Raw genomic sequence first — 25,097 nt, 5'->3', positions numbered from 1 at the left:
CGGCCGAGGCATGCCGGGAGTGGTAGTCCTGGGGCTCGCGGGGTTGCGGGACGGCTCCAGGCCTTTCTCGGGTCGGTGGCGGAGGCGACCCCGGCTGCGCTGTGGCGGCCTGTGTGGGGCAGAGATCTGCCGGGGCCTCTTCCGCGCGGCGGTGGAGCCAGCGCCTGTACCGGGCTGGGTGGGGGGCGCGGCGTTGGGTTGGGAGGCGCGGAGCTGGGCGGGGCCGCGCGCGGGCCCCGGGAGACGCGGCGCGGCCCGTGGGTCAGGGGCTAGTCCCCGCGGCCCCGGCGGCGCTGCGTTGAGGGCGTCGCAGGTCCGCGGGAGACGCGCGGGGAGGGAGCGCCCTGCCAGGTGAGCTGGAGCGTCCCCGGACTGCTGCGGGCGGGGGTCGGGGGTGGGGGGCTGTCTTCTCGGAGACCTCTCTGTGATGGAAAAACAATAGCTCGTGCCCGCGGAGCGCGAGCACGCGGTGTGCCCGGTGTGCCCGGCAGTGGGCCGGCGCCTCGGATGAATGAACTCATTTCATCCTTCGGGATTTATGCCCCGAAAAGTGGCTGCGCGCTGCCCCCAGTTTACAGACGGAGAAACGGGCAGAGTGGCCAGCTAATTTGCCACATTTAGCCAGGGCCCTGGCCCCGAACAAGGATTCCCTTCCTGCCCCTGTTACTTACCATTTTTGTTTCTCGGGCAGGTCGCTCCGACTCCCTAAGTTCTCAGCCTCCCTGGCATCTGTAAAATAGGGTAGCAATACTTTTTAGAGTCCTCGTGAGGTTTAGAAAGAATACATGCCAAGCACCCCGGATTCTGGTGCGGAGGAGGTGTGCATCTTGGAGTTTCTGCGGTTACTCCTACAGCAGCTTCCCCAACCTGGCTGAAGCGCCCCAGCCCCAGATGACACCCCACACTCAGCTAGCCGAGCTCTCATGCCGGGTGCTGCTCCCCGAAGAACCCTCAGGCAAACCCAGGCGGCCAGTGCAGGCAGCTGTGGCGGGGTCCTCCTCTGACACGGGTCTGGCTGTTCAGGCACCCTTTTCCTGTGTCCTCCCAGGTGGGGTTTGTGTGTGAGAAGCAGGGCTGTTTCCAGCTGGGTGCCCTCCCAGGAGATCCCTGTGGAATGTGTGTTTAGGAGGGGCTGCCGAGCAACAGTCTGGGGTGCATCCCTGCCAGAGGGAGCGTTTTAAACACATTCCTGTGGGTGCGGTAACCTCGGGCCACAGGCAGGGGTGGGGGTGGGGCGAGGAAGGTTTGCAGGTTGTGTTATATCCGGGACCCATGCAGCACTCCATGCAGGGGCCACTCAGGGAAAGCACCTGGGTGGGTCATGAGGCAGAGAGACAAGGCAGATGTGGACAAGCGCCTTTACTGTGGCTTTTTCTGGAAGGAAAGGGCTAGGTGGGGCAGGCTGACTGAGGATTGGCTGCCTGTGTTTGAAAGTGGCAGCCAGGGAAATTCATGTTCATTGTGGGTTTTACAGTGATCACGGTTTAAGGCTTCCTAAGGCCTCCAGGTAGCTAGGGAAAGTTGCAGGCTGCTGAGTCACAACTAGTAGACCTTAGGTGACAGTATAGCATCACCTTACAACAATTAGAATATCGTTAATACAGGGAGATGGAGATGGGCGAATTGTCTTAGAGCTTCATTGGCTTGGTAAGCATGCGTTTTACTTGGTCTGCATCTTTGATGTGCTGTGGCTTTGTTGGGACCCGGTAGACGTTACGGGTAGTTGGAACTTCCTCTCTCCCAGCCATCCCTTCACACCAGAGTTCCTCATGACACCTGTTCCTCTCCAGACCTACCCTGTCAGCGGTCTGCACTCCCTTGATAGGAAAACTGAGAAGGAAAGAATGGCCATGGATTTGCTGCCCACTAAGGTGACAGTAAGTGAAGTTTGTCTTTTTCATAAATTGTTTTCTGGGTTTAGAGATGGTGGAGGTGTTTCCATTCTTTGTCTGGGTACTTTTCTCTCCAGAGAAAACTGGGGGGTGGGGGGAATCTAGAGCTTTTTAAGTTTTCCCCAGGATGCAGGATTCATGGAGGGAGTGCTGAGGAATGTGCCTCCTCTGTCCCCAGGTCACTCTTAATTCACCCTAACCTCATTGAGTCAGCTCTGAATACATGCTTCTGGCTACAATAAATGCTTGGTGCGCAGTATTGCATATTAGACGGTCTTTGTCCTCACAGAGGATATAGTCTCACTTGGGGCAAAGACATGGAAGGAGCAAAGACACCCTCAGTGAACATTTGTTGAGAAACCGACTATGCACAGGATGCTATGCAGAGCACGGGAGTTACAAAGAGGAAAGACAGTATTTCTGTCTTCAGGGCGTTCTTGGCATTGACCTTAGGAAATGATTTAGTGTCCAAAAAGAGCCAGGAAAAGATCCTGGGTGTGGGGTCATTTCGAGCTGGCACTGAAGGCCAGGGCTGCTGGTGGTGGGCATCCCGGAAGGAGCCCAGCTGAGCTTGGGCCCTGAGGCCAGCCCTGGAGAGGACAGAGGGCTGGGAGTTCTATGTCAGGCGTAGCTCTGACGGCATACTATCCACATGTCCCCCTTCTGGACCCGACTGATGTCTCTGTCTCTAAATCTTGTCCCCTGCCTCCCCTCTTGGGCCCTTCTTGCTCTTTGCCCTTTTGACATCCATTTTCATTACCTTAACCTTCTGAAGATCTTTCCCAAATGATCTGGGAAACAGCCTGAGGAGCCTGGGGCTTTTCCCTAAAGACACAGTCTGTCATTCCCAAACTTTTAGGGAGTTTCTCCCACATGGAGGTCACAGCTTTCCCCCAGTGCCAGCTCCTGTTCCTTCTGTGGATTTTCTGTTCTGCCATCCCCAAAGCCTCTGTTTTCACTGGCTGCTTTCCCCCAAAGTAGTGTTAGTTTACAGGTTACAAATGTGGACGCTGGAACTTGAGTTCCTAAGTTCATAACCAAGCTAGGGATGTGACCTTGGCAAGTTATTTTCTGTGTGCTCATTTCCTCATTTGTAAGTGGAATTAATAAAATGATCAAACCTCGTTTGATCTGTTCAGGAGGACTGAATATCTGCATTTTACAGGTGAGGAAGCTGAGGCACAGAGAAGCAAATAACTTGACCAAGGTCTCCCAGCTAGCCTTGACCCCAAACAAGGCTGCCTATACAGTTAACATTAGGCTCCAAGAAAGTTTATGTAAAATGCTGAGACCGGTGCATGGTGCATATTAATTCTCAGTAAAAGCTTTTACTATTGTTTTTTATTATCATAAGCAGCAACAGAATTATTTTAGGACTGCCAAATTTGGTATGCCTCTTGCCACTAGGTTAGGCTTTGCTTTGCTTCTCGAATGACAAGGAGACGGGTGTTTCAGGAAGCCAGAATGTAAAGAGCAGCAAAACTCAGTGCAAAGCGATATCTAGCAATGCTCTCTGCCCAGAGGAAGGGCTCCTCACTGAGCTCTCCCATACCCATGAGTTTGGTCGTAGCTAAGGGAAGCTGGAGAGGAGGGTCTTTGGAACCCAGAGCCAGGTTTTTTCTTTTTTTGACCACTAATTTACTGAAAACCAAAGATTTGAAAGCAAACAGAATAAGATGATCATACGAAATACAGAGCATCAGTGCCTAAATGCTTCTCATCAGAAACAATAGAATTACATTTTATGTAAGGGAAAGAAAGAAAACTTCAACCCAGAATTCTATAACCAACAAAAGTAGCCTTTAAGAATGAAGAGGGAAGGAAGTTCTTCAGGCTGAAAGGAAATAATGCCAGATGGGAGCTCTCATCTTGGCAAGGAAGTGAAGAGCTTTAGAAATGGAGGCTATAAATATAAATATAGACATACTTTTTCCTCTTAGTTTCTTTAAAATGTCTACGATTGTTTAGAGCAAAAATATGCTGAATGATGGGGTTTATAATGTAGTGGGATACAGTGCGTATGACAGCCGAGGATCTAGAGTACATTTGTGTCTGGACCGGAAAAGCTCTGTCTTTATCTCTGAGGATGCCTGAGTGGATTATTTTTGACCCTGGGCACAATAAAGGCAGTGGATGTGTTGTTTAAGATCCCAGTGCCCCTTGCTACCCCCAGGATCATCTTCTTCACTGACCGTTGACAGCTGGCCTACATGGTTTGACAAGTCTTCCTTGATAACACAAAAGGCCCCTGCTCAGAGTTTCCCCTCTGAGCTCTCCAAAATCAAAGTTCCTTCTATAAAATCCAAGGACACGGCCTCATCCGTGTGTGCAAATAAAGGGAGATGGCACATGGAACACCTCTCAGTCCTCCGGGGCCTCAGTGCACTCTGTATCGTTGCACTGTAGCCATTGCCTCCCTGAGCGTGCCTGGTGAGGTCTGGTGAGTCCTGTCAACTGTCCGAAGTGGGAGCATTTTTCTAAAAAGGACAGCATGAGGAAGGGGTAGTGGAAATTCCCATATACTCACAGGGTTCTTGCATTCTATGTGAAATCAAATGTTAGCTCTAACTAGACCATAAACTAAGAAGGTATATTATAATTCTCAGAGCAACCACTACGAATGCAAAGAGATAGAGCTGCAAACTCAATGCATAAACTAAAATGAATCAAAAACATTTCAAGACAAATTCACACAGCCTGTTAAACAATGGAAGAGTACAGAGTAATAAACAAAAGATTTCTTTTCTGCCCCTCCACAAACATGAAAGAATGATGAGGGTGGACAGCTGGTTGTAGTCTTCCAAATGTATCTGGATGGATGGATGGGTGGATGGATAGATAATTTTTCAACAGCTGTGGATTGTTGTGCAGCTCGATTTTTCATATGAATCAACAGTGTATCAAGGTCAAATTCCAAGGTCAGCCATACAGATCTACCTCATTCTATTTAATTGTTGCATATATATAAGCCATTTCATGGAATTAGGGTCCTATCATTTGCTTTTCCATTCCTTCATTAATAGATTTATAGGTGGCTTTAATTTTTCACCACTGTATTAGTTTCCTATTGCTCCTGTAACAACTTGCCACAAATACATTGTCTTGAAACCAGGTAAATATCTTCTCCTGCAGTTCTGGAGGTCCAGAGGCTGAAATCAGTTTCACTGGCTTAAGGTCAGGTTCTCAGCACGGCTGGTTCTTTCTGGAAGTTCTCGGGGGAAATCTGTTTCCAGGCCTTGTTTGCATTTTTGGGTGGCAGCCTGCGTTCCTTGGCTTGGGGCCCTTTCATCCGTCTTCAAAGTGTATGACTTCAGTCTCCTGTCCTCATGTCACTATCTTGTCCTCTTCTGACTGTGACTCCTCTTGGGTCCTAACAGGGATCACTGTGATTACACTGGATCCACCTGGATAATAATCCAGGCTCTTCCCATCTCAAAATCCTTAAGGGGAGCCTGGGTGGCCCAGTCAGTTAAGTGTCCGACTCTTGAGCTCAGCTCAGATCATGATCTCGGGGTTATGAGTTCAAGCCCCAGACTGGGCTCCATGCTAGTCATGGAACCAACTTAAAAAAAAAACAAAACTTCAGAGTCCTTTTATTTTTTTATTTAAAAAATTTTTTAAAGAAAAAAACAGAAAGCATAAGTGGAGGGTGGGGTGGTAGACGGGCAAAGGGAGAGGGAGAATCTTTTTTTTTTTTTTTAAGATTTTATTTATTTATTTGACAGAGGGAGAGAGATCACAAGTAGGCAGACAAGCAGGCAGAGAGAGAGGGGGAAGCAGGCTCCCTGCTGAGCAGAGAGCCCGATGTGGGGCTCCATCCCAGGACCCCGAGACCATGACCCGAGCTGAAGGCAGAGGCTCAACCCACTGAGCCACCCAGGTGCCCCAAGAGGGAGAATCTTAAGGAGACTTCCTGCTCAGCATAGAGCCTGACATGGGGCTTGATGTCAATGACCCTGAGATCGTGACCTGAGCTGAGATCAAGAGTCAGACACTTAACCAACTGAGCCACCCAGATGCCCCCAGAGTCCTTTTAGTCATATATATATATCTAGTGATATAGTGTTCACAGGTTCATTACTTAGCCTACCACAACTGTTGGCATATAAGTAGAGTTCCAGTGAACATTCTTGAACAAATAGCGCTATCCAGTTGTGTGAGAATTTCTTATAGTCAAATCCTAAAAGTAGAATCACAAGGTCAAAATGTATCATTTTCCATGTGTTCCAGCCCTTTCATACAAGAGTTGGCATCTGGCCAACCTCTGCTTTCTCACATTTTGGGGTATAATGGGGTTCTCTTGCAAGAACTTCCTTCTCTCACAGTTCCCTTTGGCACCTGTGTACTCTTGCAGGTCCTTTGCGTCTTTTTGTCTCCATAGACTGTGGAAACCCGTGTGACAGACAGTGTAGCTTAGAGGTCTGTCCGCCTGAATTCAGTTTCAATCTCCACCAATTTCTAACAGGATTACCTTGGGAGGTGACATCACCTTTTGAGATGTTTCTTCATCTGCAAAATGATTTAATTATAGCATCTTAACAGGATTTCTCTGAAACTCAGTGAAGATACTGTGTACAAAGCTCCCGTCATAGTCTCTAACCTACAAGTATCCAGTAAACAAGAACTAACGATATTCTTACAATTTGCTTTACAGTTCAGAAATTCCTTTTCATTTCTATTCTGCTAATGGCATTTCCACAGTTTTATCGCCTTGCTCTAAGTCCCCCCGCCCTGCTTTCATTTAATTTGGATTTTGAGTGAGAGGGAGGGGAATGTATGTGCTCAGTTACTCTGACAGGTCCCAGACTGAGACTGAAATTCCCTGTTGGCAGGGACTGCCTTTCCCTCCCCCCACCCTCCCAGAACGTGGCCCACAGTGGGTTCCCAGTAGACATTTGTGACCTAGTTGCTGCGTGGTCCCCAAAGTAACATAAAAAGTTAAGGTGAAATACTTTGAATCCTGGGACATTTTCAGGATTGGTTGCTACACATCCCCACACCAGCCCTGTACCTACTGAGCAGTGGAGAAGCTGGTCCCACTGAGCAGGAATGGATTTCCCGTTGCAGGAGTCTGTGACGTTCAGGGACGTGGCCGTGCTCTTCAGCCAGGACGAGTGGCTGCGCCTGGACGCCACGCAGAGAACCCTGTACCGGGAGGTGATGCTGGAGAACTACGGCACCCTCGTCTCACTGGGTAAGGAGGCTTGTCTATAAGGAAGAATCTGCCGGGGGGAGCCGCCTCTTGGGGGTTCAGAGTCCGCAGCTTCTCCTCTGCCATGCCTCTGGGAAAGGACGAATCTTTATGAAGTGGAAAGTGTGTGTTTGATGTCAGGCCGCCCTTCATGCTGTGCTCTTCCCCCTCTTCTGCCCTTCCTCCCACCCCTCCTCCTGACCACTGTCCTCCTCATCCAATTCCTGGGTCCCCATTTAGCGTCTGAGAAACTTACAGGACTCCCATGTTAGAGACATTCATAGCTGGGGGCCCCCTATTGTTTCTGAACTGAGCCCTGCCTCCTGCTCCATCCCCTGAGAGCCCGGGACCCTCAGAAGCGCTGGTGCTGCCTGCTGTGCCTCTCCAGGCTCCCTTCTCTGCACTGTGAGCTCTGGGGTTGCCCTTCAAGCCCCCCATTCCAACCCCATTCCCTTCCTCACGAGCAGGGATTCCGTGCTCAACGCCGAAGGTGATCTGCCAGTTGCAACAAGGAGAAGACCCCTGCCTGGTGGACAGGGAACTTCCTCAAGATGCCTCTCTAGGTGAGTAAGTGTCTGGGAAATGGGCTCAGGGCGTTTTATACACGAGCCCACCATGAGGAAGCAGTGCTGGGAGAACTTGCCTGGAAACTATGAGCCAGGGCCTCCTGACTGGAGGCTCCGTGGTTGTGATGGTATTCTTGGCTCAAGAAAGCCCTTGTGTAGACCTCTTTCTTCTCCTCCTTAACACTCCACACATTCTCAACCTCTTTTCCTTTCCTGTGGCTTCATTCACTCCCTTCTGCCATCTTGGCCTCTTGGCTTTCATGGCTTTCTTCCCATCTGCCTTTACATGCGTTCATGCCGGGCAGATTTTAAATAGTTTACACCTTCTGTCTTGAATTCTTTGTAATTTCTTTCACCAACCACATATTTCAGAGTTGTCAATGCTCCCATGTCTCTAATTTCTTAGCTCAACATTTCCCTTTTATCTCTGGGGAGATTGGGCTCTCATGTCCCATTGTTAGAGTCAACCAGCTCTCTTTGACCGCTGTAGTCTTTCCAGCCCAGGGGTTGGCACACATTTCCTACAACGGCCCAGATGGTAAATAGTTTGGCTTGGGGACCAGGGGCCCTCTACTGCAACCCTTTAACTCCCCATCCGTAATGCAGACGCAGTCAGAGATAGCGGTACGTGGATTGGTGCGGTGGCCTTCCAGCAACAGCAGCTGGAGTTGGTCCCAAGATCTGTAGTGTACACATCCTCTTCTAGCCCCGGCTAGTCTCACTGGTCTTTATCCTAAAACTGGTTGGAGCTGGAGGATCACTTGAAGATGGTCAAGTTTAGATATCCCTCTTTATATCAGAAGGAATGGTGATCAGAGGTTGTAAAACGTTTTGCTCGCAGAGTCAAAGAGCTAAAAAGCAGTAACAGAAACCTAGATCATCTTTGTCATTTCTGTTCACTGTGTAACATGGATTTGCAGTATTTTCCTTCTGTCTTTGTGGTTTGGCCTTTAATCTGTGATTCTTGCCTTTATGGGCTTTTTTTTTTTTTGGTTTCACAAATACTTTTCATCTTTATTAAAATACATTTATCTCCAAAAAGTTAGTGAGTAGTGCAGGATAGCACTTAAGATCCTGGTTTGAATTTAGACATTCCTAAGCTCCCGTTACTGATGCCATGGCTCACAAGTGCTCTGTGCTGCAGGAAAGTTACCCACCCTCTCTGAGCCTTGTTCTCCTCTCCCAACCTCTGTTCCACCCACAGAGCAATCTTTTTGAAACTCAGGTGTATTAATCCTGTGCCTTTGGAGAACTGGTTGCTTCTCAGTTATGCAACCTTAAACCTACTTCATAGCCTGTTTCCATGTTGTTTTACAGGAATCAGTGATCCCTTCCATGCCCTTCCATGTTCCCGCCAAACCTGCACACTCATTATGTTTGTGTGTCATTTCTTCTTGGATTACCACCTCCATCTTATCCCCTGGAAACCCTCTTACCCTGCAAGACCCACCTGTCCACCTGACCTGTAGGTTTTCCTTATTTCTCCTGCTTCCCAGTCACCATTCATTTCTCAGTCACTCGCATTCATATGCCACTTTCTCCATGTCTCAAACGCATCCGTGACAGCATCTGTCCTAGCGAATTATAGTTCCTTTGTTATTTATTTTCGGAATGGGATTGTACATATTTAAGGAAGAGACGAGGTCTTTCTTTGAATTCTGTGCTTCTGGGATCAAATATCCTGCATTTGAATTTTTTTTTTTAAAGATTTTTTTATTTATTTGACAGACAGAGATCACGGGCAGGCAGAGAGGCAGCCAGAGAGAGACGAAGGGAAGCAGGCTCCCTGCTGAGCAGAGAGCCTGACTCGGGGCTCGATCCCAGGATCCTGGGATCATGACCCGAGCCAAAGGGAGAGGCTTTAACCCACTGAGCCACCCAGGTGCCCCCTGCATTTTAATTTAATTGAGCAGCCTTTATGATGAACTCAGTGCTGATGAGGCTCAAAATTAAAAACTCAGTGCAGCCTTGGGGCCCCCGGGTGGCTCAGTTGGTTAAGCATCTGCCTCTGGCTCAGATCATGATCCCAGGGTCCTGAGATCAAGTCCCGCGTCGGGCTCCCCCTGCTGCTTCTCCCTCTCACTTTGCCTGCCTCTCTCTCTCTCTCTCTCTTTCTCTCTGTCAAATAAATAAACAAAATCTTAAAAAAAAAAAAAAAAAAAAGACTACGGCAGCTGCATCACTGCTCAGCTTCCACTCTGTCCTCGCTCTGGTCCAAGTTGCCTGCTTTACCAAATATGACCACTTCGTCTTATTATTACCTGCCAAAGAGTGTCTAAGACCTGTATTATTCTTCTGATTTCCTCGGCCCATTGTTCAGGAACTCTGTGCTCGGCCTCATCCTGTTGAATAAAAATGTTAACGAATTCTGGCCTGGATTTCCTTCTTTACTCAATAAGTGTCCCCTAAATAGGTTTACTTCCCCCCAGATGACTTTGCTCAGGCCTCCTTTCTGACACACAGGGTCCTCTTTTCTTGTTCTGCTGAAACCCATCCCCTCTTTGTTATCCACCTTCCTTTATAAAATCACTCCCCACTAATACTGTCGATGCTGGTATCTTGGTTCTCTGACCCTCAGACCTGAATTGTACACTTGAGGCTTCTCATGCCAAGGGGAAACGAGCTATTCCTGTCCAGTCATGTCTTTGTTTCATGTTATCCTTGCTGATTATTCAGTCTTTGTTCAATAAATGACTGATTAGGTTTCAGGAATCCAGCATGAGAGAAGACAACCTCATTTTCGAGGTCACGTGCCTTTCTTGATTTTTCCAACTCTCTCTGCCCATTCATGCATTATCTTTTTATTTTTTTATTTTTTATTTTTCAAATATTTTATTTATTTATTTGACAGAGAGCGATCACAAGTAGGTGGAAAGGCAGGCAGAGAGAGAGGAGGAAGCAGTCTCCCTGCTGAGGAGAGAGCCCGATGCGGGGCTCGATTCCAGGACCCTGGGATCATGACCTGAGCTGAAGTCAGAGGCTTTAACCCACTGGGCCACCCAGGCGTCCCATGCATTATCTTTATAATGTAAGACATTCTAATTGTGTACTTGTAGTGTGCACAGTAGGGGACGAGGAAATAACCGCAAGACGTATCCACTGTTCCCCCTGAACAAATACTTGAATTATTTTCAGGTTTCATATGCATATATATTAGTAAAATGATAGAATATATAAGTAAAGCACGTTGTAAAATTATAAAAAGGAGACAGCTAATTTAGGCTTTACTAGTTAAATTTCTTTAGAAAAACAAGATTAGAGTATTTTTATACAGATTTAGTGCCCGTATGTCTTCTTCCTCTTAACTATTTGATTTTAATAAAATACATTTTATTACTAAAACTCAATAGGTTTTATTAACATACATAACTAGTTATACTTTGTTTTATTATTTAAGTACATACAAAGACCTAGTTTTAATGTATTTGCAGTATGGATTGATTAAAAGAGAGCCAGATTTTAACCCACACTTCCTTAGAATCAGCTCAAACTAAACCCTTTCACTTACCGTCCGGTCTGAGCTTGCGCCCTGGGTGTATTCCAGATCGTTGGGACATATTGACTCATTTCATACAGACTTTCATTCATGTAAAGAGATTCCTGCAGAGGTTAATCTTCTGGTTGCCACTTAGTAGAAGAGACAAATATATCTGTTTCTCCTCAGGATCAAATAGGAAGGAGAGAAGTGATGGCAGGGTGTCTCATGTCACAGGCTATGATATGAAATCGTATTCACATACAGATTTCACAAAACTTAAAACACTGCAGAGATTTTTTAAATTAATGTGTATAAAATTTTGGCAAGAACATGGCGGAAAACATAAAAGCCGCGTGTGAATAGAAAGGAGAAAACGGGGTGTCTGGCTGGCTCTGTTGGGGGAGCGTGTGACTCTAGATCTCGGGGTTGTGAGTTAGAGCCCCATATTGGGGGTAGACATTACTAAAAAAAATAAGTAAACCTAAAAAGAGAAAATAAAGACAAGTTACCTGCTTCGTTGCTCCTTACACAGAGTAGGAAATAATTAACTGAAGTATCCTACGGTATCCATCTGAAGCTTACGAGCTGACATTTTTTCTGTAGCTTCATCCCTTCTGCTCAACCAGTTCTTATCTCTGCATTTACTTCTCTCAAGTTGCAAGTCTCTTCGTTTCCAGCATTCGGTTGTCCGCTGTACTCTCCCACACCACCCCTTCCCCTCTTCACCTCTCTTTCCATCTCGTCTGGTTTTTACCCAGATGCAAGTCCATATTTGAGACCAAAAGAGGTTTCAGAGCTCTTTTATATGTACTATTACCAGTTTTTTCATTCCACTGACGCACATCTGTCTCTCCCAGTAGAGGTGCCATCATTCATGCTTCTGACTCATTCCAGGTCTCAAGGCTCGGATGGAAATGGAAGCGTTGCCTCCCAGACAAGGCATTTCTAGAGAAGAAACATCTCAGGGAATAATAAAGAAGCAGTCCATTAAGTGTGGTCACTGGGACACCAATTTTGGACAGACTTTCGAATTTGAGAGGAGGATGGGACAGGAGCATCAGAAGAAATCTCTTAGGCAAATGGTGACCTCCCACAAAAAAACCATGAGTGGAGAAGTAAAGCAGACAAGTCTTGAATTGGGGAAAGGCTTACTTATAAATACAATTCTTGTTACACAGCAAAGTGCTCCTATAGAAAAGATACCCAATATCTGTTACACCTTTGGGAAAGATTTTAAACAGAATTTTGACCTAATGAGATGCTTCCAGATTTACCCAGGAGAAAAACCTCATATTTGTCATGAATGTGGGAAGAGCTTCACCCAGAGTCTCCATCTGATTGAACACCAGAGAATTCACACTGGTGAGAAACCCTACAGATGTGATGAGTGCGGGAAAACCTTTAGCCACAGATCCTCCCTTCTTGCCCATCAGAGAATCCACACGGGAGAAAAACCTTACAAATGTAATGAATGTGAGAAAGCGTTCAGCAGCAGTTCAACCCTGATCAAGCATCTGAGGGTACACACAGGAGAGAAACCCTATCGCTGCAAGGAATGTGGGAAAGCCTTCAGTCAATGTTCAACCCTCACTGTACATCAGAGAATTCATACCGGTGAGAAACTCTATAAATGTGCCGAATGTGAGAAGGCCTTCAATTGTAGAGCAAAACTTCATAGACACCAAAGAATCCATACAGGGGAGAAACCCTATAAATGCAGTGAATGTGGAAAAGGTTACAGCCAGTTTGCATCCCTGGCTGAACACCAGAAGCTTCATACCGGGGAGCAGCTGTGTAAGTGCCTGGAATGCGGGAGAACCTTCACACGCATCTCAACCCTTCTTGAACACCAGCGAATTCATACTGGCCAGAAACCCTATCAATGTAACGAGTGTGGGAAAACCTTCAACCAGTATTCCTCCTTCAACGAACATCGTAAAATTCACACCGGGGAAAAGCTCTATACTTGTGGAGAATGTGGGAAAGCCTTTGGTTGCAAATCCAACCTGTACAGGCATCAGAGAATTCACACGGGAGAGAAGCCCTACCAGTGTAATCAATGTGGGAAGGCCTTCAGCCAGTATTCATTCCTCACTGAACACGAGAGAATCCATACCGGGGAGAAACTCTACAAGTGTATGGAGTGTGGGAAGGCCTACAGTTACAGATCAAACCTGTGCAGACACAAGAAAGTTCACACAAAAGAAAAACTCTATAAATGGAAGGACTATGGGAAGCCATTTATCTACAGTTCTTCCCTTACTCAGTATCAGAGATTCCTTAGAGCAGATAAGCCAGGTGAAGTTTAATTCTTCTCTCAAATAATTCAAAACTCCTTATTGGAGAATAAAAAATAGGGCACAGATTCTGGATTAGATTTTTTTTTTTTTTTTTTTTTTTTTTTTACTGCTGGAGAAAATATGCTAGTTCCCACTACGTCATGGTGAAATTAATCAGTGGGATTATGAAGAGCACTGATTTGTTGAATTTTCTAAGTACCATTAAATGCTAATAAGGTTTCTAAGAACATAGATATTTTTTTTTAGTTCGTAGAAAAAAACATAAAAGGCCTAACTTAAAAAAAAAAACCATGAAAATAATGGAATATACGTTTTGTTTCTTTCTTTAAAGTTTATTCCCTTTCCAAGCTCAAGCTTTGATATGAATTTTCTTTTAAATTAGTCATTGAGTTAATGTGAATAAGTGTGAGGCCGTATTTGCTAAAATGGCAAGCAAGCGTAGGATATGCTCTCTTCCATAAAGAGAAATTCAAGGTAAAAAGGAATTCTTTAAATTCAAATTTTCACGTGGAAATAATCACTTTTTATGAACTGCCTCAGCAGCAGGTTGAATATGAAAATATATGTATGTGGACACAGGACATACAGACATATATATATATATACACACATATAGCTTTAGAATACATGTCTATTTTTTCCCAAAGTCCCTGATGATTAAAAAATGTGGTTTTGTTAATTTAGAATTTAGGAAATTAAAAATTTGCCCAAATGGGATCTCTTTTCCTTTTCCTTATATATTTCTTAATTGGACATGATTTGACACTCCCAAATAGAGTTCTAGGAAAGTATTCTAGAAGGTGCAGTGAACTAAAGCAAGGGAGACTGTCAGGCAAATACTCTCTTACCTGTTGCAGAAGGTACCTCTTTGCAGAATCTGACTCTACGCCTGGTAGCTCATTAGAGCCAGGAGGAATTTTCACTTAGTTTATGTATAGCCTTTCATTTTACTAACGAAATTGAGCTTATTGGGCAGAGTCAAGGCTAGAATCTTAAGTTTTTAGCTCTGGTTTTCTATGGTAATTGTAGATACAAATTACAATCATTGGCTTCCAACCTCAAGCCCTGAGAGTACTATTCACTATTTGTTTTATAAACTGGCTGGGCGTAATTGCAGTAATTTAATCAGTTTTATTTCTTTGTTTGCCAGGATCCCCCTAACTGCAATCTCACAGTCTTGTTCTTTCTTTTTCTCCTGTGTTCCTAATTATACCTGCTTTTATAATAACTGTACATAAATCCTCAGACTCAGCTGAGCTCCAGATGGTGAAATTGCTTTTGGGGTTTTCATGTAGAAGGCTGCCTTTTCATTTGTTTTTGTTATATTCATCTTCTAGGAATCCTTTTGTGTAAAGTGATATGTGAGTATTTTATTGTTAAACATTCTAGTCTTCAGTTAAAATTGGCTTTCCAAACATTTTCCATATTTTTAACATACATTGCATTTTACCCTGGGCCCATTTCCCACTATTTCATGTGTCACTTTCACCATTGGTATCCTTTAAAAAAAGTGTTTTAATAAAAGGAGCTAGAACCTTCTGTCTGAGAAAGGTTTTAGAATTAAATGCAGGCATTCAGCATAGCATATTTCTTGACCTGCCTTAGCTCACCTGAAAATATCTTTTTATAAATTTTAAGTATATTTACAAGGACATAAACTTTTAAAAAGATCTCAGTGTTTAACACTGGACAGAGCCATTTGCAAGATATTCTAGAGAAGAACATTTGGTTACCCAAAGCAATGAGAATGCTTAGTACCCAGATTTTGGTTTCTAAATGCTGTTCCCCACTAAAAGGGACCTGGGCTCATTGGAGAAATGGCTGATTCTATATATGGAGCAGGGAAAGTAGAAGATGTGTCTGGGTTATCTTTTTATGAAACAAAACAAAAAGATAGCACTTCAAGAATAAGCACTCAAAGGATAATGTCAGAAGGACATGGGAGCCAACTTGAAGGTGCCCTCACCGGTAAATTTAAGATAATTTAAACATCAAATATAACAGTCACTGTAATTAGTTGTAACATGCCAAGTAAAAATGAGACCATAATGAAAAAGATAAAAGCTCTCTATAAGCTAATCTGAAGAATGCCATCTTTTAACTGGAATGAGAGTTTCAGAAAAATCACCATTTTATAATCCTTCATGTAATTAAATAGGCAAATTCAATGGCTGATAAACCCATTAGGTGAAAAAATATTTAAGGGACATTATATGGTGTCAAAGGTCACAGATACCAATTACAAATCCAACAGATCTGGAGAAACTGAGTTTCACTACTAGTGGGACAATCTGACGTGATGTGGCTCCTGATGAGATGCCTTATGAGGTGTACATGATAATCTGTGACGTATTCTTGCCAAGAGTGTTTGATGAAAATCTAATGAAACCTCTTATCCAGATTTATGTTCCTGTTTATAAGAAAGACAAGAGATAGAGGAACAAGTTGAATTCCATGAAGAGGAAATAGACAAACCCAAAGTTTGAGGCTTTGTACAAGACAACTGGTCTGGACTCTTCAAAAAGCCAACGTAGCAGAACAAAAAAGAGACTTCTAGATTAAGGCACTCAAGAGACATAAGGAAGGTGTAATCCTTAGTTGGCTTCTGATTCAGAAAAAATAGAGCAACTATAAAAGACATTTGGGAGGGGATACTTGGGGAAGGATGAAGATGGAATGGGTTTTAGATAATGTTGTATGTTTAATTTTCCTAGAAGTGATGATGGTATTGAGGTATTTAGGATGATGCCCTTATTCTTAGGAGATGCATGTAAAAGTTTTCAAGTTTGAAAAGTCATGGTGTCTGCAGCACATTTTCAGGTAAGTACATAAAAAATTAGCTGTTGTGAAAAATTAGTCAATTTTGTGGAGGCTATAGAGATGTTCATTGGTCATCCTTTACATTTTTCCATATGTTTATAATTTTAATTAAAAAATCAAGGCAAAAACTGATTGCATAATGTGATGAATATGAAGCTTCCAGTCAAAATTTTTCCTTTGTACTCACGCAAATTTACTGTTTGAGAGTTTATCTCCTGGGGATGTAATCATTGGAAATAAAATAATTTTTGGTTTGTTCTTATTCCACTTTCTTTTTCAATGTGGGGCTTGAACTCACGACCCTGAGGTCAAGACCTGAAATGAGATCAAGAGTTAGATGCTTAACCGACCGAGCCACCCAGGTGCCCTGTTCTGTTCCAGTTTAAATGGAGTATGCACCTGCCACCTTGTCTCTCCCCCCAAATGTAAATAAAAACCCTAGAGAGAATGCATGGAGCAGCCATTTGAGAACCCTGACTAGTATGGTAGAAGACAGATTTAAGAAGAAAACCAGAATTTGAAGTAAGAGCACTCTGGTATTTTCAGACATTCTTAGGGTAAGGACAGTGGCGGTAAGCAGGCCTGTAAATATTTGAGGGTGGGGAACCCTTATCTCTGTTCAGAGACACTACTTCCCTGCCACTTAGATCTGGAGGTAAGTAGCCCGTGGGAACTGGAATCTGTCAGGTTCACCACCTGAAAAAGAAACCCACCAGAGTTTTGTATGTGAGCCAAGACTCAGCCCTGATCTGGACCTAGAGTCTCATAATATTCAAAATGTCCAGGATATAATGCAGAATTGCACAAAATATAAAAGTCAGAAAAATTCCTACATTCCTAGGAAAAGGACAACAGACACTATCCCAAGATAACATAGATGTTGGAATTATAGAGTAGGTATTACAACAGTATTTCAAAAAGCATGACCATTCTTGAATGGAAACTTTAAAAGTCTCAGGAGGAAAATAGATGATGTTAAAAGAAAAGGGGAGGGGGAACCAAGTGGGTATTTTAGTACTGAAAAATAACCAAATTTACAAAAAATACTGGAAGAACTAAGTACCAGAATACAGATGACAGAGAAAAGAGTGAACCTGTAGAATCACACATATTATCCAAACTGAATGAGAAAGAGAAAAAAATACACATATTGCTGACTGGGGGGAGGATAACAAAAATACCCATTTATGATAAAAACTCAGAAAAGTAGAAATAAAGGAGAAATCAACCTAGTAAAGGGCATCTACCAAAACCCCACAACTAACAAGCTTAGTGGTAATCAACTGAATGATGTTAAGGTCAGGAACAAGTCCATGTGTCCACTCTACACACTCCTATTCAACTTTGTACTGGAAATCCTTGCCAGTGCAATCAGGCAAGAAAAAGGAATGAAAGGTATTTGGTTTAGAAAGGAAGAAATAAAATGGTCTTCATTCAGATGTTGAAATTGTCCACTTAGAAAACCCCAGGAAATCAACAAAGATGCTTTTAGAACACTAAGCGTTAAACTAGGAATTCAACAAGGTCACAAGAAACTATGTTAGCATTCAAAAATTAATGTCCCTATCTATGTAGTAGTGATGAATAGTTAGAAAAAAATTTCAACAAGCTACTCCATTTGCAATAACTCCAGAAGGAAAAAAGAGAAGATTTGGCAAACGTATGGCATCTCTATGTTGAAAATTATGAAATGTTGGCGAATAACATCAAAGAAGGCCTAAACACGTGGAGACGCATGCCATGTTTATAGATCAGAAGATGTCATATAGTTGTTAATTCTCATCAGCTTAATCCATAGATTTAAAACAATTCCAGTAAAAATTTCAATAGGAATTTCTGTAGATAGAGCCAAGCTTATTCTAAAATTTATGTGGAAAGGCAAAAGAAGTAGAGCTACCAAAGCAATATTGAAAAGGCAGAATAAAGTCAAAGGACTCGAAATAATTGACTTCAATTCTTATTACACCCAGATGAGCTGACATTTTCATTCATACCATTGAGATACCCTAAACCAATGAAAACTGTCTCATCTGTCTATGTTTCTAGTGAGTGACGGTCGTTATTCTACCAAGAAGTTCCCATATTTGGTCCCTGGCAGTTACTTACTTAAGGCCAGAAGGTGTCTCATCTGTATTGCTCCGTCCTCCTGTGTCCTCTGGTGAACGCTAGTTCTGCGATTCCATATCCCAATTCTTGCTCTTCCCTCTTTTAGGAAGGATATAGAGGACTGTGGCAGAATAAGCAAGAATAAGCCTTTTTGGAATGAATGCAGGGCGAAAACAACTCTTTCCCCTGTAATTAGCAGCTAGGAAGTCCTGCTGTCAATGATGACAAGATTTGTGTGATGCACACCAAATGGGGCTGCTGGTGGCTGCTTCTCTTTTGTCTTGTTGGGAGACTAGCTTGTGGAGAGATTAGTGTGCTTCATATCTTTGTGGTGACCCTGTTTGCTTTGCTAGTTTGTACTGCTTTCTGTTGCTCCAGCCAGTTCCTTAGTTCTTTCCTTCTTCAACCACAGAATCACATTTCCTGCACTGAATGGAGAGAAATTTTAAAGCCTTTCTTTATATGTTAAATACAACATATTCAACAGAAGTCCCTGGTGTTGAAGGAGCTTAAACTGGAAATAGGTCCTGAAAACTGAGACTGGGATAAAAGTTGAACTACCTCTGAAGGACAGGGGAAACCATATTCATCTTGGAAAAAGCTGCTCCTTCTGGAAAGGAAGTTGGTTCCGTAGGGTCAGCACCACGTTGCCCCTACAGGACACAGGCAACCTGCCCCAAGCTACAACCAGTGGAGAGGTGAAAGCAAGCATGATAAAACCCAGGCAAGAATCTGCTCTCAGAGGAAAAGAAAGGCAGCATCACCTGTACCTGTCCTGGGTCTGGGATCTCAGCACAGCAGAAAGTATAGCGGGACAAGCTGTTCCAAGCAGGGCAGCCATGTCTTCATCCTGAGCCCTACTCCTGTGAAATGTCCTCTTGCTCTGGAACAAGTATGGCTCTTCAACCAAGGGTTCAGAACAGTATGGTGAGATATAAGGAACTACATTTACATCATCACAAGAATTGATGAATGTTGAAAGGGATGAAATGGGTTGTTTCTGAAATTGTCATGAGACATATATTTCTTTTTTTTTTTAAAGATTTTATTTATTTATTTGACAGAGAGAGATCACAAGTAGACAGAGAGGCAGGCAGAGAGAGAGAGGGAAGCAGGCTCCCTGCCGAGCAGAGAGCCCGATGTGGGACTCGATCCCAGGACCCTGAGATCATGACCTGAGTCGAAGGCAGCGGCTTAACCCACTGAGCCACTCAGGCACCCGAGACATATATTTCAATAATGATTTAAGAGTTATGCATTAATTAGAGTCCTATAGAATGTCTCTATAGTCTGCAAGTTTGGAGGGGTAGCTAGTAAACATTTTAGGCTTTGTGGACCAAGAGGCAAGTTCAGGGATGTTATGTAGGTACTTGTATAACATGAAAGAAATTTCCATACATTTTTAACAATGAAAATTAAAATATAACAATTGAGTAATTTTTTTTTTTGTAGTACAGGCCTACTACTGAGATTAGAAATCTTTTCTGGGTGTGGGAGGATAACTATTTTGCTTAAAGTTAGTGTTCCCTATGATTAAAATGGACCCACCAACATAATCCAATGGGAACAAATCGTCTTTCAAAAAATGATGCTGGGACACCTAGATGCAAAAGAATAAAGTTGGACCCCTACCCCACAATATACAAAAATAAACTCAAAGTGGATTAAAGACAGGAGGCAAAGCTAAAATGATAAGGTTCTTAGAATGAAATTTAGTCATAAATCTTTGTGACCTTGGATTAGACAATGATTTCATAGATATGACACCAAAACAACAAACAAGAAAAGAAAAAAAAAAGATCTGTAAATTGGACATCATCAAAATTAAAAACTGTTGTGGACAAAAGGCCACCATTCAGAAAGTAAAAATACAATTCACAGAATGGGAGAGAAATCTTGTAAATCATATATCTGATAAAGAATCACTAACAATTCAGTAATAAAAAGACAAACCAAAGTGGGCAAAGGATCTGAACAGATATTTCTTCCAAGAAGATAAACAGATGGCAAAAGAAACACGTGAAAAGATACTCATCCTCATTAATCATCAAGGAAATGTAAATCAAAGCCACAAGCAGACACTACTTCACACCCATCAGGATGGCTAGAATAAAAAAGAGATAAAAAGGGTTGACAAGGATGTAGAAAAATTGGAACCCTCATGCGCTACTAGTGGGATTACAAAATAGCTCAGCCTCGTTGGAAAATAATCTGTCATTTCCTAAAAAGGTTAAGTATAGGGTTCCTCTATGACTCAGCAATGCCATTCCCAAATATGAAATAAAAACATCCATCTATATAATAACTCGTACATGAATGCTCATAGCAGCATTATGCACAATAGTCAAAAACTGGAAACAAACCAATGGTCATCACCGGACAAATGGCTAAATACATGTGGTAGCATCAAACAATGGAATATAATCTGGCAATGAAACAAAATGAAGCACTGAGAAACACATGGACCGATCTCGAAAGCGTTGTGTTAAGTAAGGAAGCCAAGCACAAAGGACCACACATCTCATGCAGTTCTGTTTATATGTAATGTTCAGAATCTGGCTTGGAGGGTTGGGGGAAGGGGGACTCCTGGCCATAGTGTTTCTTCTTGGGTGATGAAGATGTTCTAAAATGGATTGTGCTAATGGCTGTGCAACCCTGTAAATATAAAAAAGCATCTGGTTGGACACTTTAAATGGGTGAAGTGCGGGGCGCCTGGGTGACTCAGTGGGTTAAAGCCTCTGCCTTCAGCTCAGGTCATGATCTCAGGGTCCTGGGATCGAGCCCCGCATCGGGCTCTCTGCTCAGCAGGGAGCCTGCTTCCCTTCCTCTCTCTCTGCCTGCCTCTCTGCCTACTTGTGATCTCTGTCAAGTAAATAAATAAAATCTTTAAAAAAAAATAAATAAATGGGTGAAGTGCATGGTGTGTGAATTGTCTCAATGAAGTCATAAAAGAAATCTACTGCTAATGGTTACCTGTTAATAATAATGCAGATCTGCTGATCTGTAATGTCATTTTGAATATTTCATCTTTGAAAATGTACTTTCAGGGGTGCCTTGGTGACTCAGAGGGTTAAAGCCTCTGTCTTTGGCTCTTGTCATGATCCCAGGGTCCTGGGATTGAGCTCCGCACTGGGCTCTCTGCTCAGCTGGGAACCTTCGCCCCCTGCAGCCCCCCCCCGCCCCCGTCTGCCTCTCTGCATGCTTGTGATCTCTGTCTCTCAAATAAATTAAAAAAATCTTTTAAAAAATGTACTTTCACGTGGATAGGTATTGTTAAATTCTGATATTAGTCTGTAAGCATATGAGTGGAATTGAGTATATTTACTCCTTATAAGTCATTTATAGAATTTCTTCAGATTATTCTGGGGCACCTGGGTGGTTCTGTTGGTTTAGCATCCAACTCCTGATTTGGGCTCAGTTCATGATCTCAGGGTCATGAGATCGAGCCCCACGTCAGGCTCTGCACTGGGTGTGGAGCCTTCTCAAGATCCTCTCTCTTTCCCTCTGCCCCGCCCCCCCTTAATCACGTGCTCGCTCTCTCTCTCTCTCTCAAAAAAAAAAAAAAAAAACAAACTTCATTATATTGTTCTTTTGATATTTTCCCATTAGTGTGTCATTACGTTTCAGATTAATCATTTCCGATGAGAGGATAGGTGGATGCTCCTCTATTATACTGTTAAATGGATTTTGGAACATGAAAATTTCCTTTGTCCTTGCATTGAGATCCAAAAAATCCTGCTAGAACTGAAGTTTATGCTCAGAATCTGTGTCTGCAGAAAATATTTTTGGGAATGGAGATGGCACTTTTTGTTTTAAATTTTACTATCACAGCATGTATATAAAGCATCTTGACATTACTTGTGATTCAAATATTAATTGTTATTGAAATGATTTTACAGAAGAATAAATTTTGCATAGAAGGTCTGATTTGCCTTGAATTTTCAGCTGAATTTATTAAGGAATATTTATTAAGTTCGCAGCAAAAGTTAATTTCTAAAGCCACCCCATGTTTATGAACAGTGGTTAAATCCTGTTCTTGCTCAGGAAAATTCCATTCTCAGACTTGACTTTGAAAAATGGCAATAAAACTTTTACTACTGCTAAGTCATTGAGCTGCTGCATAGCAGAGCAAGTCAGGATATTCAGCTTCTATTTCCGAAAGAGAAAATGCATGAGACTGACAATAGTTAAGTCCACAAGGGCAAATAAAGGTCACTGTTGACACTACTTGCTCAATACAACAGGACAGACTCCAACATTTCCTGCATGAATAAGCACAGGTTTAAGACACCTTACATTTTCACAAGCTTTGCAAATTTGTTCAACTAAGCCTTTCCTATGCTTCACATGTCTTATACACTTCACATGCTCAAGTCTGTTGGAGCACTTCGTAGTGACTCCACTTTGGGTTATCCTGCATGAGTGTTTTTTTCAATGTCTTTAAGAACGTTCTTGCCTGTAGTTGTTCCACACAGACTATTTACAGAGGCTAATTCTTCCATCATTTTAAACTCAGCATTGGCTCATCAAATAAACACCAACCAAGCAGAATCATTAACATCGGCTGACTCATTAAAGCCAAAGGAAATCACTTAAAGTCATCGACCTTATTTAATGGATGACTGATATTGCTCACAGTGTCCTCAACCCTCTGAATAGCGCTTCCACTGGAACGCATAAGCAAGTTTATCTTCTCTGGACATATTTCTCTGGATGCTGTGACCAAACATTTAATTAACTTACCATCAGTAAATGGGTTTCCTTGCTTAGCTAACAAATGATCCACTTAGAAACTCACTGTAGCTTGCTGCCTCATTTTCCTAATTTTCGTTTTTGTGAAGAAACGACGCTGTGATGAGACACTTCAGTTTGTATCTTCAAATATTCCCTCTATTATTTACCTGAGAGCAGGAATGTTGGATCTTCTCTCTTTTTTTCTTGTTAGCTTGGCTACAAGTTTATCAATTTTATCGACTTTTTTCAAAGAACCAGCTTCTGGTTTTGCTAATTTTCTTTGATTTCCTGCTTTCAATTGTATTGATTTCTGTTTCAGTTTTTATTATTTTTCTTCTGCAATCTAAGCTTGTATTACTCTATTTCTCTAGTTTCCTTAGGTAAAACTTTAGATTGTTGATTTAGATCTTTCTTTTTTCCTAATACATGCTATAATTTCCCCTGTAATCACTTCTTTTACTGCATCCCATAGATTTTGATAAGTTGTAATTTAATTTTCCCTTAGTTAAAAATACTTTCATTTTTTCATGACACTTTTTCCTTGACAGATGCATTATTTAGAAGTGCATTTTTGGGGGCACCACTGAGAATGATTATCACTATAACTAGGTCTATCACATGTCTGTAACAATCTGCTATTCATGCACATATTCTTTCTTATTTTATTTTCCCTTTTTCTGCCTTCTCTTATTTTAACTGAGCATTTTATATGATTCCATTTTCTCTCGTGTCTTAGCATATCAGGTATACTTTGTTTAAAACCATTTTAGTAGTTTCCCTAGAGTTTGCAGTATCCATTTATAACTAATGTATGTCCACTTGCAAATAATACTCTGCGGCTTCACACACAGTGTAGGAAACTTAAAACAGAGTATCCTCTATCTTGCTTTCCCATCCCTTACGACTTTGCTGCCCCTCATATCACTTATATCCATATGCTATAAACTCTCACCCCACTGCTGCTTTTATTACTTAGGACACACTGTTATTTATCAGATCAAATAAGAATAGGAAAAACACAAGACTTTATTTTACCTTCATTCTCTGCTATTCTTTTTGTTGTGAAGATCTGAATTTCTGACCTTTATCATTTTTTTCTTTCTGAAGAACTTTCAACATTTTGTGTGAGACAGGTCTACTGGTGACAGATTTCCCCAATATTTGTCTGCAAAAGTCTGTATTTCTCCTTCACTTCTAAAGGATACTTTTACTGAATACAGCATTCTAGATTGGTGGGATTTTTCTTTTCTTTCAACACTTTAAATATTTCACTCCACTCCTTGTTTTCATGGTTTGTTGTGAGAAGTCAAGATGTAAATTTTATTTTTCCTCTATAAGCAAGGGGTTTCTCCCCCACTGTAGCTGGTGCCAAGATTTTACTCTCTTCTGTTTTTTTTTGTTTTTTGTTTTTTTCCGTTCAAAGAAGACATACCTAGGTGTTAGATTTTGGGGTATTGATCCTATTGTTGTTCTCTGAACTTTCTTGATCTGTGATTTGGTGTCTGTCATTTGATTTTGAAAAATTGAGAATAATTAAGAGGAAATTGAGAAGCCATTAGTGCTTCAAATATTTTTTTCCATTTTTTTCTTTCCTCTTCTGGTATTCCCATTATGCATATATTATATCTTTGTCTTAGATCTTCTTGGTCTTAGATCTTTTGTTCTATTGATGTGTATGTGTGTGTATTTCTTTAAAAATTTTATTGCTTAAATCCCTAAGAACAGAATTGCTAGGTCATGTGGAACGTGAATGCTTAACTTTAGGGGAGGCTGTCAAACTGTCAAACTGGTGGTTCCATTTTGATTGTCAGGGAGTGCGAATGTGGGCTCCCATTCCACTACGCCCTTACCAGGACTGGGTATCATCAGGGGTGGTTTGTTGGTTTTGCTTATTTGTTTTCATTTTAATCATATGAACAGGTTAGTAATGTCTCGTGGTGGTTTTAAGGAGCATTTCTCCAATAACTAATAATTTTGATCATCTTTCTCATGCTTATTTGCCATCATCTG

At 42.3% G+C, this 25,097-nt stretch overlaps 1 protein-coding gene across 3 annotated transcripts; it reads left to right on the top strand.

Moving 5' to 3' along the window:
• LOC308342823 (uncharacterized protein) lies at positions 1-13,698 on the top strand. Of its 3 annotated transcripts, none has more exons than XM_080803451.1 (5): positions 1-22; positions 1,791-1,877; positions 6,960-7,086; positions 7,551-7,646; positions 12,022-13,698. In XM_080803451.1, exons 1-5 carry the CDS (start codon positions 11-13, stop codon positions 13,434-13,436), a joined length of 1,737 nt encoding a protein of 578 aa, XP_080659577.1. In that variant the 5' UTR covers positions 1-10; the 3' UTR covers positions 13,437-13,698. The 3 variants fall into 3 exon arrangements, with proteins under 3 accessions (XP_080659577.1, XP_080659578.1, XP_080659579.1); XM_080803452.1 differs by having other exon boundaries at positions 16-351; XM_080803453.1 differs by lacking the exon at positions 1-22 and having other exon boundaries at positions 1,847-1,877; positions 6,940-7,086.
• Positions 13,699-25,097: the final 11,399 nt, after the last annotated feature.

This window comes from Martes martes (assembly GCF_963455335.1).
Source record: "Martes martes genome assembly, chromosome: 5".
NCBI lineage: Eukaryota > Metazoa > Chordata > Mammalia > Carnivora > Mustelidae > Martes > Martes martes.
The sequence above is the reverse complement of the archived record's forward strand: the minus strand, read 5'-3'. Positions and strand labels throughout refer to the sequence as shown.